Source organism: Salvelinus namaycush, chromosome 11 (assembly GCF_016432855.1).
Source record: "Salvelinus namaycush isolate Seneca chromosome 11, SaNama_1.0, whole genome shotgun sequence".
NCBI classification, from domain to species: domain Eukaryota; kingdom Metazoa; phylum Chordata; class Actinopteri; order Salmoniformes; family Salmonidae; genus Salvelinus; species Salvelinus namaycush.
Window position 1 is genome coordinate 10,990,389 of NC_052317.1, and position 19,204 is coordinate 11,009,592.

The window sequence follows — 19,204 nt, forward strand, 5'->3', positions numbered from 1 at the left end:
GTCAAGGGATATGAATATTTTCCGAAGGCACTGTGTGTGTATATATATATATATATATATTCAGTTTCTCGTCTGTTAGAAACTGACCTTCTGTCAACACATTCATGGTCCAAGTAAAATGTTCCCATAAAAACTCCAGGTTTATATCCTAGAGGTCACAACATTAAACCATATTTTTGTTAGAATGATGGTCCTTGTTTTGATGAATAATCCATCTCAGAGCATTAGATTTACATCTATATAGACGGCTGAAATATGATTATGCCCGGTCATGAGACTTCACATTCCCCCATGCTAGAACCAACTCTGAATGGAACACTCAAATCAGTTGGCTACAACACCTCCTGAAATATTATTTTCTGTTATTGAGTTATGGTTAACAAAAATAACACTTTGTTACCAGTATTCCAGTTTCCTGATGTGAAAATCTTGTAATACAATCAAAAAATAAACGTGAAATGCAAAGAAAAATCTAAAATCTAAAAACAGCCATAAACATACCCGTTGTAGGCAGTCATCTCTCGTACAGTACCATATACGTACATCTGGAAGTACTGAGAACATTAGTGCAATGTCAATGAGGTTCAGCTGAAAAAGTAGCTGCCTTACGACAAGCCTGACTGTGGTCCCACCCTAGCTTGCAATGAAGCAGTTTGACATATTTTACAGTTAGTCTGAATTTCCATTAATATTTGTACACGTGACAAAATGGATCTTTAAACATACATAGATATCCTATTTATCTTAACAGTTTTTTTGCCTTTCTGTAAAAAGCATAAATATCACTATTCAAACAAATGTCCTTGTTTTTTTGAAGGAAATGCACATTTTTGTCCATTAAAACATCAAATTGATCAGAAATACAGTGTAGACATTGTTAATGTTGTAAATGACTATTGTAACTAGAAACGCCAATTTAAAAAAAAAATGGAATATCTACATAGGCATACAGAGGCCCATTATCAGCAACCATCACTCCTGTGTTCCAATGGCACGTTGTGTTAGCTAATCCAAGTTTATCATTTTAAAAGGCTAATTGATCATTAGAAAACCTTTTTGCAATTATGTTAGCACAGCTGAAAACTGTTGTTCTGATTAAAGAAGCAATAAAACGGGCCTTCTTTAGACTAGTTGAGTATCTGGAGCATCAGCATTTGTGGGTTCGATTACAGGCCAAAATGGCCAGAAACAAAGAACTTCCTTCTGAAACTCGTCAGTCTATTCTTGTTCTGAGAAATTAAGGCTATTCCATGTGAGAAATTGCCAAGAAACTTAAGATCTCGTACAACGCTGTGTACTACTCCCTTCACAGAACAACGCAAACGTGCTCTAACCAGAATAGAAAGATGAGTGGGAGGCCCCGGCGCACAACTGAAAACAAACTGTCCTTTCACTTCGTGTCCGTATACACCATTTCGTTTCCAAGACCACACACACCAGTAGAAGATCCCATCTGCGTCATAAGGACTAACCACAAACACACCACTCTAGTACACATCTGGAAAGTGACATGCCGCCACGTCCTCTTGACATACAGTGTGGCTCCTGGATATGTGTGATGTTGCGGTGTACACTGGCTTGTGTGTGTAGAACCTGGACGTGTGTGTGTGTCCTGGGAGCGTCCCTTTGTCTGGTCCCTCATCTCTCAAAGAGCCTGCTCGGTGCTGGAGGCAGACATGTCCAGTAGTCTCCAGGCCGCGTCGGGGTTGAGCTCCTCCTGGTCACGACACAGAGCCCACACGTACATCATCCTCAACACCTTCTCCTGGGGGAGGGGAGAGAGAAAACGTTAGAGAAAAGGTTAGGAGAGAAGGAAAAGGTGGGAGCAACAAGACATATCACCAGCAGTCGACGAAAAAGGGCAACGGTTAGAAGAATGGAATAGAAGAAACAGAGTTAGAAACAGGGTTAGGGAAGTAGAACAAAAGATACCATCGAAGGCAGGAGAGAGACCGGTTGTGGGGCAAAGTGACCCGGACAAAATCTGCCAGGATAGAGAGTACCCTTTTAGGAAGTAACTCACCGGATCTCCTTCCACCAGGTCTCCCTTGGGACTACGAATCACCATGACCACCTGGGCCTGGAAGGTGATGATCAACACGGGGCCTTGATCCATGAGCTTCCCCATCGCCAACTGAGAGACAGAGATTAAAGAGTAACTGAATGAATAAATGAGTGAGGAGAGAAGAGAACGTATATAACAGAGATATAGAAAAATGTTAAACCTGTAAAAAAGACTAAATCAGCATGCGTCCAAAACGTTGGTGACTTGTACAGGACATTGCCCGGTTGGGCCTGAGAGACACAGTCATGTACTTACATCTATGTTGTCTATATCTAGGACCTTGGACTGGAACATTAGACCCAGGGCCCTGGCCTGTTGGATGGGGTGGGCCAGCTGACTGTATGTCTGAGGACGGAGAGAGAGGAGGGTTAAAACACATTCACAAGACATCAACCACACAGGGTAGCCTAGCGGTTAAAGCGTTGGACTAGTAACCGAAAGGTTGCAAGATGGAATCCCCGAGCTGACAAGGTAAAAATCTGTTGTTCTGCCCCTGAACAAGGCAGTTAACCCACTGTTCCTAGGCTGTCATTGAAAATAAGAATTTGTTCTTAACTGACTTGCCTAGTTAAATAAAAGGTAAAATACTTATTTTTAAAAAAAATAAAAAACACGCAGGACCACCTCTGAAGGAAGAAAGCTATTTGGAACAAGAACTTTTAAGAGGTTCCTTTCAATCGAAAAGTACGTGACCTGCTAAGAAAAACGAACACAAAATATCTCGGACAAACACAAAGTAAACCCTTTTGTACAGACATCAAGAAAAGTGGAAAGTGGGAAAGGAAAAGAAAGCATGCTGTCTGTATGAAAGTACTCACGGCTTCATAGCACCAGTCTTTCAGCATTTCAAGCTCACCGCGGATCATAGCCTGCAGAAGACAGAAGGACAAAGGTGCGTTCGAGGACATTAGTATGGAGAGAAAATAAAGTATGAAATGTAAGTCGCTCTGGATGCATGTAAATGTAGTTACTTTACATAGATATTTAGCATGCAGTATCTATATGTTTGAAACATCTATTCAACTCTAGTGGCCTATAGACTGCACTAGTGTTACGCATTTCAAAAGTTAAAATAGCTAAAAGTACTCATGTATTATTACAATTGAAAATAGCAAAACATTGATGTACAAAAATGCTTAAAAAGTGTTAAAGGAAGTGTTCGGGCCCCTTACCTCTAGGATGTTGGGGATGATGTCCTTCTCGCACTGTTTGAGAAAGGAGTCCTTGTCGAAGCTGGGATCTGCCTTTAAGATCTCTGTCAGCACCTGAGACATCTCCGTGGTGGAGAAGAGACCACCTGCCAACCAAATAAACACGGATTTAATGGCAAAATAGTGGAAACCTCTGTAGTCCTACCATCTATCAGAACTTACGAAAGAAAAGAGGGTAGTCACCTTGTGGCCATTGACAAACCAGACAATATAAAAGCGAAAATGAATACACCCATTAAACCCCTCAGACTGATAGGATTATTCAACAGACAGAATAAAAAAACAAAAACGGAGAGGTTGTTTACCTAGTAGATCGGTGACTCTGTCGGTCACAGCTCGAGATGCTCTGGCAAGAGCGTTGTCACTCTCGTCATACTTCATTTTCATCTCAAAGAACCCTGAGGAGAGAGGGGAAGCAACATAAGAAACACCGAGCTGAAAATATCCCAAAGACTTCCAAGACTCTGGGACCATCCACAGAACATGGAATAAGATACAATGTCATAGAAAATGTTTCTTGATCAGGAAAAATCCCATTTCAGATATACTTGACATTGAGGTATTAAATTGCCCATGAATATAGTGCCACCTGCTGACAAGCCAGTGAAGTGCACTCAACCATAAAATGTGACCTATGATTACATCACTCATGTAACTACCTCTGATGAAACACAATAACATTATCTTACTGTTGAAAACCATGTTGTTGTCTTTAAAGTCCTTCCACTGTGTGTACCACTTAGAATCCTTGTGCAGCACAACACCCACATCCTCTCTATAAATCAACATAGATCAACATAGACTAGTTACATCAATAGGTTGTATTTCCTAATAGTTTCAAGCATGGCTGAATGGACACCCATAGCATTGTCAGTGAATGGGAAAACGTATCTGTTATAACTATGTCATGGCTATGAACAAGGGACATACTCGTTGGCCTCAAACACTCGGTTGTCGCTGTCACCTCCCTTGGAGGAAAATTCCCTCCTCTTCCTGAGTTGAGAAGGAGCCCTATAAGTACCATCGTCCACCACATCAATCTCTCTCTTCACTGACTTCATCCCCTGTACACACAAAGAGGGGAACAGATGAGATCAGTAAAATGATTCCATAGAATCCATGACGTTTTACACCATTTTCAGCCTCGAGGTCATGCTTCAATGTCCTTCAACAGCTGGTATTTACCCAGAACAACTGGTAACACCTTCTACATTCTGGTGCTTAATGATCAGTAATAACCATGTAACCAAGTCAATTCTTAAGCAGCAGCTGGGTTAAAAGCAGACCAAGAACTAAAAATAAATAAAGCATTAACACATTTCCTTCAATGGAGAGGTGGGTTGCTTGTTTTAATGTCAGTCTCTGACCTGTGAGATGGCCCTGAAGGCGCTGGTCGCTCCCAGCTTCTCTCCCCCCTTGGACACAGACTCAACCGAGTGCCTGGCAGTCTTGGCTGCCTCCTTCACCCCCTCCTTAATTTTCTTCCCCAGGTCTGTACGGGTCACCTCCTCAAGGCCCTGGACAAACATAGACAATAGAATGACTTTAGAGTTCAGGCATTATCATGGATGTGAGAAAGACTTCAGAAAGAGTTGTGGTGAGCTACTTTAAAAACATAGCTACAGATTTGTAACGGGCTAATTTGACTCGCCATTAATCGTTACAGGACAGTACTGTTTCACTGTAGCACCGCGAATTTTCGACCAACCTTAACTTGGCGATACTATCTTCGTTCTCGATTTGGCCAAACATGCATCTTATAACATGTCTGTGTCCAGTTGCAGGTGGTTCATTTTGAATTTAGAAAATGCGCCAAAGCAATCCAACAATGTCTATTTCAAATCTTCTCTCATTGATTGAGACTGGTGATTCCACCCCAAAGTGTAGACACTCACCTGTCTCGATCAATGAGAGAAGATTTGAAACAGGCAAGATGGTGGGGTAAACATTTTTGGGTTACTTCATGGAGCATTTTTATTTATTTTTTCAAATATAGATAAACCCCATTGATAAGATATAAAGGACTTGAAATATTTGCACTTAGGCCTAATGTCAATTACTTCTATAAATCATTTGAAAGAGTGAAAATGACTCACCTCCTTCACAGTTTCAGACAGAGTCCCAAAGGTCTTCTTGAACACCTCAGAGGTCTTAACGGTTTCAGACTCAATGGTTTTCTGGAGGAAATAAAGAATTGAGCTTGATGAGTATCCTTGATTACAAGTATGTGTTTGTAACACAGGTTAAAAATGTTTATCCAGTTGTCACCAACCCCGGTCCAGGACAGCAACAGCGTGTGCAGGCTTTTGTTTCAGCCCAGCACTGACACAACCTTTTGAACTTATTGTCAAGACCTTCACTAGTTGAAGGTTAGGGATGGGCTGGTGAAAAAAAGTCTGCACAACCAAGGTTGGTACCATTGCCTTACAGGTACATCACATTCCAAAATAAAAATTTAAGCTTACAAATTTCCTCCGAGCCTGTTGCAGGGCATCCGACTCCTCTAGCCTCTTGGCCTCCTCTCTGAACTTCTTGATGTTCTCCTTCATCTCCTTGTCCTTCCCAAACTCCTGCCTCAGGTTCTCCACAAACTCCCTGAAAAAGCCTTTACGACTAGGTCGTTCTGACGCATACCGCACCTGGGAGAAAGAGGGCACAATTATGAGTGAATGACAGAAACCATGTTAAGAGTTTGTGTGTTAGCTAACGCTAGTTAGCTACCTCCAGATCGTTCATTAATTGAAGGTCAATGATGATAATGCTTTGGTCTTTACCTGCACAGGGACAGCCGGAGACCCACATATCCTGTAGGTATCTCCTCTCTTGAATGAGGAGACGACAGCACGGGATGGCAGGAGCAGAAGACGTCTTCCGACCAGCTAAAGAGAAGAACAACATAGGCCAGGGATGGGCAACTTTGATGGGGGTGGGGGCCACAAAAAATCTGAACTCATCATGAGGAGCTGGGATCTGCGTACCCTGCGGATCTGCGTACCCACATCCATACACACCCTCTTGCGGGCAAAACATTAGTGGCCCCGCTCTTGACAGCAGAGAAAATATTTTTACATTTTAGAGTTAATTCGAGCATTTGTACACATTTTGCCATGAGGTGTAGAGAAGATTTAGAAATGTTATAACTAATTTCCTGCAATTCAACTCATTCTGCCATGGGGCGGAGAGGAAAATGTGCTATTTTACAGCTAATTTCCTGCCATTCTACACATTTTGCCGTAGGGTGGAGAGAAATGTTTGCAGTTTTTTAAATATTATGTCTGAGTGAGTGACTACCAAAATCAGTGGGGCCCCCAGGTAAATCAACCATAACAAGTTTAGATAGCTGGCTGCAAAACTAATTTAGCAACCTAAAAAAATTCCACCTCGCAGCAGTAAATTGAGACCCAGTCTGATTTCCAAAATATATTCCTACTGGCGCTATGACGAGACATTCCTATTTGAAGCTATGACGAGACATTCCTATTTGAAGCTATGACGAGACATTCCTATTTGAAGCTATGACGAGACATTCCTACTTGAAGCTATGACGAGACATTCCTACTTGAAGCTATGACGAGACATTCCTACTTGAAGCTATGACGAGACATTCCTACTTGAAGCTATGACGAGACATTCCTACTGACGCGATGACGAGACATTCCTACTGAAGCTATGACAAGACATTCCTACTGAAGCTATGAGAAGACATTCCTACTGAAGCTATGACAAGACAAATCCTACTGACGCTATGACAAGACATTTCTACTGACGCTATGACAAGACAAATCCTACTGAAGACATTCCTATTGGGCTCCCGAGTGGCGCAGCGGTCTAAGGCACTGCATCTCGGCCTGGTTCGAATCCAGGCCGTGATTGTGCAGAAAATCTCCCCCCCATCGCGTTCTTCATTGCTGCGACTTGCTTGCTAGATGAGATTTCTACTCTTCACTCTGTTGTCAGTTTAGCCTACATTTCACTGATCTTAGTAGCACAAAGCATTTTATTTTTGTCTGCAGTTTTCGGTTTGGTGTATGTGGCGGTTCTAGCTTGTATGGGGCGAACCACCCCTTCAGCCCCGGCAAGATGCCGCCCGTACCTAAATCCGCTACTGATTTGTATTCGTCTATAAATATTTATCTTTGCCAAAATTCGTCCTCTCCAATGTCTTATTCGACTAGTATTTTTTAAAGTCTAGCCACAAAATTAAGGAAATTAGAAAGGGGGGGGTTCTGGAGTAGGCCGTCATTGTAAATAATAATTTGTTCTTAACTGACTTGCCTCGTTAAATAAAGGTTCAATTAAAAAACACTCCCATTAAAGATATTGTAATGAAACAGCAGGGAGCAGGTCTCGAACCCTCGACCTCCTAGCCCGAGGTCCGGCGCGCTATCGACTGTGCCGCAAAAGCATGCTCAAGCGGCAGAGTCGATTTCCGCGCTTATAAACCCAGGGTCGTTACACTACTCCCTCCTTTCAAAGAGCGCGTCCTCGCGCTAGCTTGCGACTTTACGTCTTACAGGAACGCGCTCACCGGCCAAGCACACGCACTGTCGTGGATGCGAGGTCCGATCACTTCTGACACCAGTGTAATGAAACAGGCAGGGAGCGGGTCTCGAACCATCGACCTCCTAACCCGAGGTCCGGCGCGCTATCGACTGTGCCGCAAAAGCATGCTCGAGCGGCAGAGTCGATTTCCGCGCTTATAAACACAGGGTCGTTACACTACTCCCTCCTTTCAAAGAGCGCGTCCTCGCGCTAGCTTGCGACTTTACGTCTTACAGGAACGCGCTCACCGGCCAAGCACACGCACTGTCGTGGATGCGAGGTCCGATCACTTCTGACACCAGTGTAATGAAACAGCAGGGAGCAGGTCTCGAACCCTCGACCTCCTAGCCCGAAGTCCGGCGCGCTATCGACTGTGCCGCAAAAGCATGCTCAAGCGGCAGAGTCGATTTCCGCGCTTATAAACACAGGGTCGTTACAATATTACAAAACATGCTCTAACTGTCCTGGCTATGGTGAGCTATTATTTACAGACCTGTTTGATGTACGAATTATTTCCGACAAGCAGACGAACTGACCAGTTATGTACAATATTAATAGGCTATGAAGAATGCTTGACATGTTTAGCTATCGAACGAACACCGACTGGCCCATTCATCCATTCATAACTGTCTTCAGAGGATATAACGTTTTCACGAAATAACGTAAAATGAGTGTTCCTCTTAAACGTTAAATATAGATCCCTAAAACAATTTCGTCAACATCCACTCTTCAGCAGTGCAAGCCAGGGGGAGAAATGTGAAAACGAATGTGCATAATCTCACCTCATAGCACCGACACACGGAGGCTGCCATCTTGATCTGAATGATAACGCACGTGACGTGACCACGTGTAACTCCGCTGAGGTTTTCACTAGTTACCAAAAGTCAAAAATTGGTTGTATCATAAACATTTATGAAAACAAAAAATAGATGTTTGGTCTTAGTTTAAGGTTCGGGTTAGGCATAAGGTTAGCAGTGTGGTTAAGGTTAGTGTTAACATCAGATTTTAAGAAGATACATTGTAGAAATGGGCGAGGTTTAGCCATAATTTCGACTGTGTCCGTGGTAACTAGGGACGATCCTCCGCAAAAGAGACATTAGATCAATGGAGAAATAGGAATCCCATTGGCAATGAATGCAAGCAAGCAACTGACTGTCGACCAATCGCGTTCACGTTGTCATGCTGCGTCACGGAGTTGCTAAGCTAATCATCACGCAATCCCTTCTCGGGGTATGAGAAACCTGCCTATTTTCCTCGAAAGTATGCAATGTCATGATTCCAAAGCTATACGATATTCCTTATTACAGAGAACAAGCTAATTATCTCACACCTTGGAAAATATTTGTAATGTCCTAGTTCTTGTTGACGAAAGTCTGGGTGTTCCCTCTCAAATTTCAAGTTTGAAGTTTTTATTGTGAAATACATTTCTTGCTTGCTCTTTCCCAACATTGCAGTAATCAATATCAGTACTACTACAAAAACAATTAAAAGTCAAGTAGAACAAAAACACACAAGACATAGAAATAAGAACAAGAGAAAGTAAGTAAGCTATATACAGGGTCAGTTCCAGAGTCAGTGCCAATACCATATTTACAATGTGCAGGAATACTGGAGTGGTAGAGGTAGATATGTATAGGGATAGGGTGACTAGGCATCAGGATGTATGATAAACAGAGTAGCAGCAGCATATATGATGATTGTATGTGAGTGTGTGTGTCCCCGTGCATGTAACATCAGTATGAATGTGTGTCCCAGTCCCAGGGTCACAAGCTTGGTGATGAGCTTGGAGGGGACTATGGTGTTGAACGCTGAGCTGTAGTCAATGAACAGCATTCTCACATAGGTATTTCTCTTATCTAGGTGGGTGAGGGCAGTGTGGAGTGCAATTGAGATTGCGTTGTCTATGGACCTGTTGGGGCAGTATGTGAATTGGAGTGGATCCAGGGTGGCTGGGATGATGGTTTTGAGGTGAGCCATGACCAGCGTTTCAAAGCATTCCATGGCTACAGATGTGAGTGCTACAGTACGGGGCGATAGTCATTTAGACAGATTACCTTGATGTTTTTGGGCACAGGGTCTATGGTGGTCTGCTTGAAACATGTAGGTATTACAGATTGGGTCAGGGAGAGGTTGAAAATGTCAGTGAAGACACTTTCCAGCTGATCAGCACATGCTCTGAGTGTGCGTCTTGGCAATCCTTCTGGCCCTGCAGCCTTGTGAATGGTAATTTGTTTAAAGGTCTTACATCGGCTACGGAGAGCATGATCACACAGATGTGAGTGCTACAGGGCGGTAGTGATTGTGGCAGGTAGCGTTAGAGTTCTTGAGAACAGGAATGGTGGTGGTGGTCAGCTTGAGACGTGGGGATTACAGACTGGGACAAGGAAAGGTTGAAAAGGATGGTGAATATGCCTGACAGCTGTTCTGCGCATGCTCTGAGAACGCGCCCTGGAATGCCGTCCGGCACCGCAGCCTTACGAGTGTTGACCTGCTTAAAAACCTTGGCAGAGAATGTGGTAATGACATTGTAATAGCAGTCTGCAATACCTCACCTCTCAGCCTGACTTTCTCTTGATTGTGATTGCCACTATAAGATACATGAGGAGAGAGAATATACTTTAGTAATATTAATAAGTAATAAATATACATATATATTTTAAATTGATGTAAGTATTGAGAGTCGTTAATGTTCATGAGACAGCTGTAACAATTTAGTTGACGGTCTGTACCTTCCAACCTGTACTTGGTTAAAAGACCTGCTAAAAATGAAAATGAATATACATTGCAGATGCTCATAGTATACCTACATTTATTGTCTAATATTAATAATCATTTATGTATGAGACAATGCTTTGCAGACAGGTTAGGTTTATAAGCAGACCTTCAAGTAGGCTACAGTGAAGAAATGCAGTAGCAGGGATCAGCCATTAGCACAACGGCCCACTGCCAATTTAGGACATGAACTATATGTATGAAGCAGTTAACGTGTGATAAGCAAACTGAGCGTCCAACACCCCTTCAATTGCTCACAGGAGGCATAGGTTGTGCTTTGTTTCCTATTAGTATCACAAACAGCAGCGGCACCGTGTGGAAGGCATGGAAACAGGGACTCCTCCCCTTCTGCAGATTTCGGGGAGACGCTCTTCCTGCGGTCAGCCTGGTTGACAGGCAGCATTGGCGCATTGTCTTTCAAATTTATGTCATTTTCTCCTGTACATACAGGTAATTCAGAGACAAACTATTTGACTAATTATTTTCCGGAAGAAGCGTTGGAGCGGCCTCGTCTAGAATGGGGAACAGAGACGATGAATACGACTTCTTGTTCAAAGGTACATGTTGATGACTGCAGCCCCCCGTTGATAGCACCTTCAATAATTATGTGATTGTTTAATTCTAAAGACAAATCAGACATCAGCCTTTTTTTGAACGAATCATAACAAATAGTTTGGAGGAATGGTTTTGAAAGAAACATTGTATCAGTCTCTGGTGGAAAACGTTTGCTACTATGGCTACATAAATGCTGTCATTGTAACATTGTAACAACGCCCGCAATTATATCTATAAGTAAGATGCAACAAACGCCCTATCTGCGTTGCCTCTTTGACTTGATCAACTTTGATAAACCCATAAAAGAGTTACTATTTGTAAATCGGTTACTGACAAGAACTCTGTTTTCCCTTTTATGGTTTAAAGAGCTATATGAAGTTACATTTTGTGTAGTTACTTGTAGCCTATAGGCCAATATGCAAATTTTGCATTTATCTAGGCCTAGACCTACTGTAACTGTGGATGTTTATTGTGTTCAGCTGACAGTGAAATGTTTTGACATACGCTATATATACAAAAGTATGTGGACACCTATTCAAATGAGTGGATTAGGCTATTTCAGCCACACCCGTTGCTGACAGGTGTATACAATCGAGCACACAGCCATGCAATCTCCATAGACAAACATTGGCAGTAGAATGGCCTTACTGAAGAGCTCAGTGACTTTCAATGTGGCACCGTCATAGAAAGGTGGCATCCTAACAACTCAGACGTGACATTTTTGTCCTACTAGAGCTGCCCCGGTCAACTGTAAGTGCTGTTATTGTGAAGTGGAAATGTCTAGGAGCAGCAACGGTTCAGCCGCGAAGTGGTAGGCCACACAAGCTCACAGAATGGGACCACTGAGTGCTGAAACGCGTAGGGCGTTAAAATCATCTGTCCTCGGTTGCAACACTCACTACCGAGTTTGAAACTGCCCCTGGAAGCAACTTAAGCACAATAACTGTTCGTCGGGGACTTCATGAAATGGGTTTCCATGGCCGAGCAGCCACACACAAGCCTAAGATCACCATGCGCAATGCCAAACGTCAGCTGGAGTGGTGTAAAGCTCGCCGCCATTGGACACTGGAGCGGTGGAAGCTCTCTGAAGTGATTAATCTGGAAGTCCAACGGACGAATCTGGCGGATGCCAGGAGAACGCTATCTGCATAAATGCATAGTGCCAACTGTAAAGTTTGGTGGAGGAGGAATAATGATCTGGGGGTGTTTTCCATGGTTTGGGCTAGGTCCCTTAGTTCCAGTGAAGGGAAATCTTAACTCTACAGCATACAACGACATTCTAGACGATTCTATGCTTCCAACTTTGTGGCAAATGTTTGGGACGGTCTTTTCCTGTTTCAGCGTGACAATGACCCTGTGCACAAAGCGAGGTCCATACATAAATGGTTTGTCGAGATCGATGTGGAAGAACTTGACTGGCCTGCACAGAGCCCTGATTTCAACCCCATCAAACACCTTTGGGATGAATTGGAACGCCGACTGCGAGCCAGGCCTTATTGCCCAACATCAGTGCCCGACTACTGCTCGTGGCTAAATGAAAGTAAATCCCCACAGCAATGTTCCAACATCTAGTGGAAAGCCTTCCCAGAAGAGTAGAGGCTGTTATAGCAGCAAAGGGGGGACCAACTCCATATTAATGCCCATGATTTTGGAATGAGATGTTCGACGAGCAGGTGTCCACATACTTTTGGTCATGTAGTGTATCATGTGAGCATTTATGACACAACATATTTTTAAAGCACTGGTTGTTGGGGTGGGATTGGTGTGGGGGGTCTGTGGGTGGCTATTGATCATTTTTGGGGATTCCTCATGTCTTAATCATTGTTAGATAGAATTATGGTCCAAATCAGATGTTAGGTAATATATTTATTGACGATGATATGAATCCTTTAAATTAAAAATGGCCAATTTAGGTGCAATCAATTAGCTTAATTTCTCAAAGATCAAATTATGTTTCAACAAAATAATGTTTCAGGAAAGCTAATCTTATCTGTTTATAACTACAGAAACAATTTCAGAACAATCTGAGATGGTGGGTGACATGGCTTGCTGAAATGATATCGAATGACCCTGCAGTTTGCCACTGACACCCCATATAGAGGTCTATTTATGATGTGACACAGAGTATCCCTGTGGACTAGACATCTGAGAATGAAGAGTTCTGCTCTTCCTCCCTCGCCATAATTTAGAAACCCTGTTGAAAACAGGAAACCAAAAAGTGTCCCACAACTGTCAACATAGGTTTGATGGAGCATGTAATCAGCTTCCTGCAGCAGCAGCGTGATGCCACAGGGCCAAAGTTCACCTTGATTTCCTGTACTGAGAGAAAACAAAAAGGACTCCACCTCGACAGCCCCATTCTGACTGCCAGGCCTAACCCTGACATCTCAGCTAAATATAATAGGCTGTTTCTGTCAGCCTCTTATTGTATCATTGAGCTCAGTGCTTCTCAACAGTGACCATGGGGTCCCACTGTGTACATGTTGGATATCACTCCAACTGTGCATCAACTATTATGTCTCCTTGGTTAATTAAGGGCAACCGATTAACCAAAAGACCCATAAGCGCATAGAAATATTGACAGAAATATACAGACACTTGCCACTTCAAAATGGGACGATTTCAGCCATCCACTTATTCAATATTGTCAATGGGAGTGAAGGATTGAAAAAGAAAATCTGCATTATGTAACACGGTCGTAGGTGGGAGGGCCGTGTTACATACGGTGAAGATTGCAGACATCCAAGTTCTAGCCCAGGATCCTGGGATACTAGTACATCTGTGAAATACCTGTTGACTAGGCTACCTCATCTGACATTAGGCTAAATACATTTCAGCCAGTGTGTTTTCTCAGTCTTTATCTCATTCTCTCCATATCTCTCTCTGTTTCTTCATCAACAGTTGTGTTAATTGGGGACTCGGGCGTCGGAAAGAGTAACTTGCTCTCTCGGTTCACACGGAATGAGTTCAACCTTGAGAGTAAGAGCACCATCGGGGTGGAGTTTGCCACCCGCAGCATCCAGGTGGATGGGAAGACGATAAAGGCCCAGATATGGGACACGGCTGGACAGGAACGTTACAGAGCCATCACCTCCGCGTAAGTCGTGTGGGATCCCTCAAGACGGCCTGTTGAGGCCTCTTGAAAATGAAATGATTGTCAGCAAGGATCACAGAAAAGAGTAATCAAAATCAAATCAAATTTTATTTGTCACATGCGCCGAATACAACAGGTGTAGACCTTACAGTGAAATGTTTACTTACGAACCCCTAACAAACAATGCAGTTTAAAAAAAATACAGATAAGAATAAGAAATAAAAGTAACAAGTAATTAAAGAGCAGCAGCAAAAATAACAATAGCGAGGCTATATACAGGGGGGTACCGGTACAGAGTCAATGTGCGGGGGCACCTGTTTGTTGAGGTAATATGTACATGAAGGTAGAGTTATTAAATTGACTATGCATAGATGATATCAACAGAAAGCAGCAGCGGTGTACGAGAGGGGGGCATTGCAAATAGTCTGGATAGCCATTTGATTAGGTGTTCAGGAGTCTTAAGGCTTGGGGGGGTAGAAGCTGTTTAGAAGCCTCTTGGACCTAGACTTGGCGCTCCGGTACTGATTGCCGTGCGGTACTGAGAGAGAACAGTCTATGACTAGGGTGGCTGGAGTCTTTGACAATTTTTAGGGCCTTCTTCTGACACCGCCTGGTATAGAGGTCCTGGATGGCAGGAAGCTTGGCCCCAGTGATGTACTGGGCCGTTCGCTCTACCCTATGTAGTGCCTTGCGGTCGGAGGCCGAGCAGTTGCCATACCAGGCAGTGATGCAACCAGTCAGGATGCTCTCGATGGTGCAGCTGTAGAACCTTTTGAGGATCTGAGGACGCATGCCAAATCTTTTCAGTCTCCTGAGGGAGAATAGGTTTTGTCGTGCCCTCTTCACGACTGTCTTGGTGTGCTTGGACCATGTTAGTTTGCTGGTGATGTGGACACCAAGGAACTTGAAGCTCTCAACTTGCTCCACTGCAGCCCCGTCGATGAGAATGGGGGCGTGCTCGGTTCTCCTTTTCCTGTAGTACACAATCATCTCCTTTGTCTTGATCAGTTTGAGGGAGAGGTTGTTGTCCTGGCACCACACGGCCAGGTCACTGACCTCCTCCCTATAGGCTGTCTCGTCGTTGTCGGTGATCAGGCCTACCACTGTTGTGTCATCGGCAAACTTAATGATGGTGTTAGAGTTGTGCCTGGCCGTGCAGTCGTGAGTGAACAGGGAGTACAGGAGGAGACTGAGCACGAACCCCTGAGGGGCCCCGTGTTGAGGATCAGCATGGCGGATGTGTTGTTACCTACCCTTACCACCTGGTGGCGGCCCGTCAGGAAGTCCAGGATCCAGTTGCAGAGGGAGGTGTTTAGTCCCAGGGTCCTTAGCTTATTGATGAGCTTTGAGGGCACTATGGTGTTGAACGCTGAGCTGTAGACAATGAATAGCATTCTCACAAAGGTGTTCCTTTTGTCCAGGTGGGAAAGGGCAGTGTGGAGTGCAATAGTGATTGCATCATCTGTGGATCTGTTGGGGCGGTATGCACATTGGAGTGGGTCTAGGGTTCCTGGGATGATGGTGTTGATGTGAGCCAGCCTGTCAAAGCACTTCATGGCTACAGACGTGAGTGCTACGGGTCAGTAGTCATTTAGGCAGTCTACCTTAGTGTTCTTGGGCACAGGCACTATGGTGGCCTGCTTAAAACATGTTGGTATTACAGACTCCGACAGGGAGAGGTTGAAAATGTCAGTGAAGACAATTGCCAGTTGGTCAGCGCATGCTCGGAGTACACGTCCTGGTAATCCATCTGGCCCTGCGGCATTGTGAATGTTGACCTGTTTAAAAGGTCTTACATCGGCTGCGGAGAGCGTGAGCACACAGTCTTTCGGAACAGCTGGTACTCTCATGCATGTTTCAGTGTTATTTGCCTCGAAGCGAGCATAGAAGTAGTTTAGCTTGTCTGGTAGGCTCGTGTCACTGGGCAGCTCTCGGCTGTGCTTCCCTTTGTAGTCTGTAATGGTTTGCAAGCCCTGCCACATCCAACAAGCGTCAGAGCTGGTGTAGTACAATTCAATCTTAGTCCTGTATTAACGCTTTGCCTGTTGGATGGTTCGTCGCCGGGCATAGCTGGATTTCTTATAAGCTTCCGGGTTAGAGTCCAGCTCCTTGAAAGCGGCAGCTCTAGCCTTTAGCTCGGTGCGGATGTTGCCTGTAATCCATGGCTTCTGGTTGGGGTATGTATGCATGGTCACAGTGGGGACGACGTCATCGATGCTCTTGATAAAGCCAATGACTGCTGTGGTGTACTCATCAATGCCATCGGAGGAATCCTGGAACATTTTCCAGTCTGTGCTAGCAAAACAATCCTGTAGCTTAGCATCTGCTTCATCTGACCACTTTATTGGATCTAGTCACTGGGGCTTCCTGCTTTAACTTTAGCTTGTAAGCAGGAATCGGGAGGATAGAATTATGGTCAGATTTGCCAAATGAAGGGCGAGGGAGAGCTTTGTATGTGTCTCTGTGTGTGGAGTACAGGTGGTCCAGAGTTTTTTTCCCTCTGGTTGCACGTTTAACATGCTGATAGAAATTTGCATTAAAGTCCCCAGCTACGTGGAGCGCCGCCTCTGGGTGAGCGTTTTCTTGTTTGCTTATGGCGGAATACAGCTCATTCTATGCTGTCTTAGTGCCAGCCTGTCTGTGGTGGTATGTATACAGCTACAAAGAATACAGATGGAAACTCTCTCGGTAGATAGTGTGGTCTACAGCTTATCATGAGATACTCTACCTCAGGCGAGCAATAGCTTGAGACTTCCTTAGATATCGTGCACCAGCTGTTATTTACAAAAATACATAGCCCACCACCCGTCTTACCAGACGCCTTTGTTCTATCCTGCCGGTGCAGCGTATAACCAGCCAGCTGTATGTTGATAGTGTCGTCGTTCAGCCACGACTCAGTGAAGCATAAGATATTACAGTTTTGAATATCCCGTTAGTAGTTTAATGTTCCACGTAGGTCATCTAATTTATTGTCCAAAGATTGCATGTTTGCTAGCAGAATGGAAGGAAGTGGGGGTTTATTCCATCGTCTACAAATTCTCAGAAGGCAGCCCGCCCTCCGGCCCCTTTTTCTCTGCCTCCTCTTAACGGAAATCATGGGGATCTGGGCCTGTTCCCGAGAAAGCAGTATATCGTTCGCGTCAAGCTCGTTAGACTCGTTAAAGGGAAAAAAAGGATTCTGCCAGTCCGTGGTGAGTAATCGCAGTCCTGATGTCCAGAAGTTATTTTCGGTCATAAGAGACGGTAGCGGGAACATCCTGTACAAAATAAGTTTAAAAAAATAAGTTACAAACAACGCAAAAAAAACAACAAAAAAACGTCTGCTTTCTTCTCCGGCGCCATTTTATGTATAATGTAGTGGTCTCAAATCAGTCTCAGAGAGGTAAAAGGTGATTCAAATCAATCAACTGCTCAAGTCCTTGATTAGTTGAATCAGGTGTTTTAGTGCTGGTTTGAAGTGTGGAACATAAACCTGCATACCCTATAGCTCTCCGAGATCGGGTTTGTTGAGCACTAGCCGATTACCAGCCTCATCAATCAGAGCCTGACTTGGGAGCCTCACTTGGGACTCATACATTGTTGTCCGTTTGTGCATTGAGATTGATACACAGTCTCTTTCCTACAGCTATTACAGAGGGGCAGTGGGTGCTCTCCTAGTGTATGACATCGCCAAGCACTTGACCTATGAAAACGTGGAGCGCTGGTTGAAGGAACTGAGGGATCATGCAGACAACAACATCGTCATCATGCTGGCGGGCAACAAGAGCGACCTGCGCCATCTCAGGGCCGTGCCCACGGACGAGGCCCGGGCTTTTGCAGGTACTTGCATCTTTTGGCAGAGGAAACATAGCCTGGTCCCAGATCTAGTTGTGCCGTCTTGCCAACTCCTATGGTCATTGTCATGGCATGTAGGACCATGGCATCTAGGACCAGGCTCAGGGGTATAAGGGCTTGTTGGGACAATCTTGGAAGACTCTCCTCTTTATATTTTGTGGTCCTAAGTGACCACTGAAGAGATGGATAGTGTGAAAGTGAAATGAGAGCAACACCATATAGTTGCTTTCACCTATCTGGAACTTTTATAATCAGTGGTCATCACAAGGGAAGGGAGGAGAATATAGTATTGGGACATAGCAGCGTATTGAGTGAGCCTCAATGTGTAATTCAGAAGGATTCTGTCCTGGAACAATTTCTTGATGTGTGACTCACTTTGCCTTTTCTTTAACCCTGCAGAGAAGAACACTCTATCCTTTATTGAAACTTCAGCCTTGGATTCAACAAATGTAGAGGAAGCTTTCAAAAACATCCTTACAGGTACAGTAGAAGAGCAAAGCTAATTGCTTTCACATTTCCCAACTTATTTTAGACCCGTGCAGATTAGGTAGACTAGAGAATAGGAAAGAAATCCTCTTTGAAGTATTGAGATCCACCACAACAGTCTGGCCTACTCTCCGCAGAAATCTATCGCATCGTATCGCAGAAGCAGATCGCTGAGCGGTCTGCCCATGACGAGTCCCCTGGAAACAATGTGGTGGACATAAGTGTTCCACCCACCACAGACCAGAAAGGGAACAAACTGCAGTGCTGCCAGAACCTGTAACCCATGACGACCATCATCGTCCCTCCCTTTCTGTCATCTCAAAGTGTTGTGTGTGCCGACTTCCTTCATTTTGTGTAATATATAATATTTGGGTTTTGATAGCTTGTTCACTCACATTATATTAATGCCATGAAATTAAATTTTACAATACAAGTAGTTGAGTGGAGCTCTTTCATGGTACCCGTTTACTTTTTACTCCTTCAGTACCTTCTGGACCTGCAAGGAGAGTAATCCCATAAATATCCACTAGGTGGAGGTATGGAGTGGTACATATATATATATATATATATTTTTTTTTTACATTTAAATAGGCAAGTCAGACTCTTATTTACAATGACGGCCTACCCCGGCCAAACCTGGGCGAT

The 19,204-nt window shown here is 44.0% G+C and overlaps 2 protein-coding genes across 2 annotated transcripts; one reads left to right on the forward strand and one right to left on the reverse strand.

Moving 5' to 3' along the window:
- Positions 1-1,574: 1,574 nt before the first annotated feature.
- LOC120056278 (mitochondrial import inner membrane translocase subunit TIM44-like) lies at positions 1,575-8,630 on the reverse strand. The gene is made up of 13 exons (XM_039004525.1): positions 8,601-8,630; positions 6,051-6,155; positions 5,742-5,915; positions 5,373-5,453; positions 4,644-4,793; positions 4,207-4,340; positions 3,966-4,051; positions 3,582-3,674; positions 3,238-3,362; positions 2,884-2,934; positions 2,321-2,410; positions 2,024-2,134; positions 1,575-1,765 (listed from the first exon to the last, which is right to left on the reverse strand). Exons 1-13 carry the CDS (start codon positions 8,628-8,630, stop codon positions 1,646-1,648), a joined length of 1,350 nt encoding a protein of 449 aa, XP_038860453.1. The 3' UTR covers positions 1,575-1,645.
- A 2,326-nt stretch (positions 8,631-10,956) lies between these two features.
- Positions 10,957-18,989, forward strand: LOC120055510 (ras-related protein Rab-11B). The gene is made up of 5 exons (XM_039003373.1): positions 10,957-11,147; positions 14,047-14,242; positions 17,865-18,058; positions 18,473-18,553; positions 18,697-18,989. The coding sequence occupies exons 1-5, from the start codon at positions 11,108-11,110 to the stop codon at positions 18,837-18,839; spliced, it is 654 nt and encodes a 217-aa protein (XP_038859301.1). The 5' UTR covers positions 10,957-11,107; the 3' UTR covers positions 18,840-18,989.
- The last annotated feature ends 215 nt before the right edge of the window (positions 18,990-19,204 follow it).

Coding starts and splice junctions, on each gene's coding strand:
- LOC120056278 (XM_039004525.1), bottom strand. CDS start 8,630: ATGGCAGCCTCCGTGTGTCGGTGCTATGAG. Junction 5,454..5,741: donor AACAGGCTCGGAGGAAATTT/GTAAGCTTAAAT, acceptor TATTTCCTCCAG/AAAACCATTGAGTCTGAAAC. Junction 4,052..4,206: donor CGAGTGTTTGAGGCCAACGA/GTATGTCCCTTG, acceptor GTTGATTTATAG/AGAGGATGTGGGTGTTGTGC.
- LOC120055510 (XM_039003373.1), top strand. CDS start 11,108: ATGGGGAACAGAGACGATGAATACGACTTCTTGTTCAAAG. Junction 11,148..14,046: donor ATACGACTTCTTGTTCAAAG/GTACATGTTGAT, acceptor CTTCATCAACAG/TTGTGTTAATTGGGGACTCG. Junction 18,059..18,472: donor CGAGGCCCGGGCTTTTGCAG/GTACTTGCATCT, acceptor TTAACCCTGCAG/AGAAGAACACTCTATCCTTT.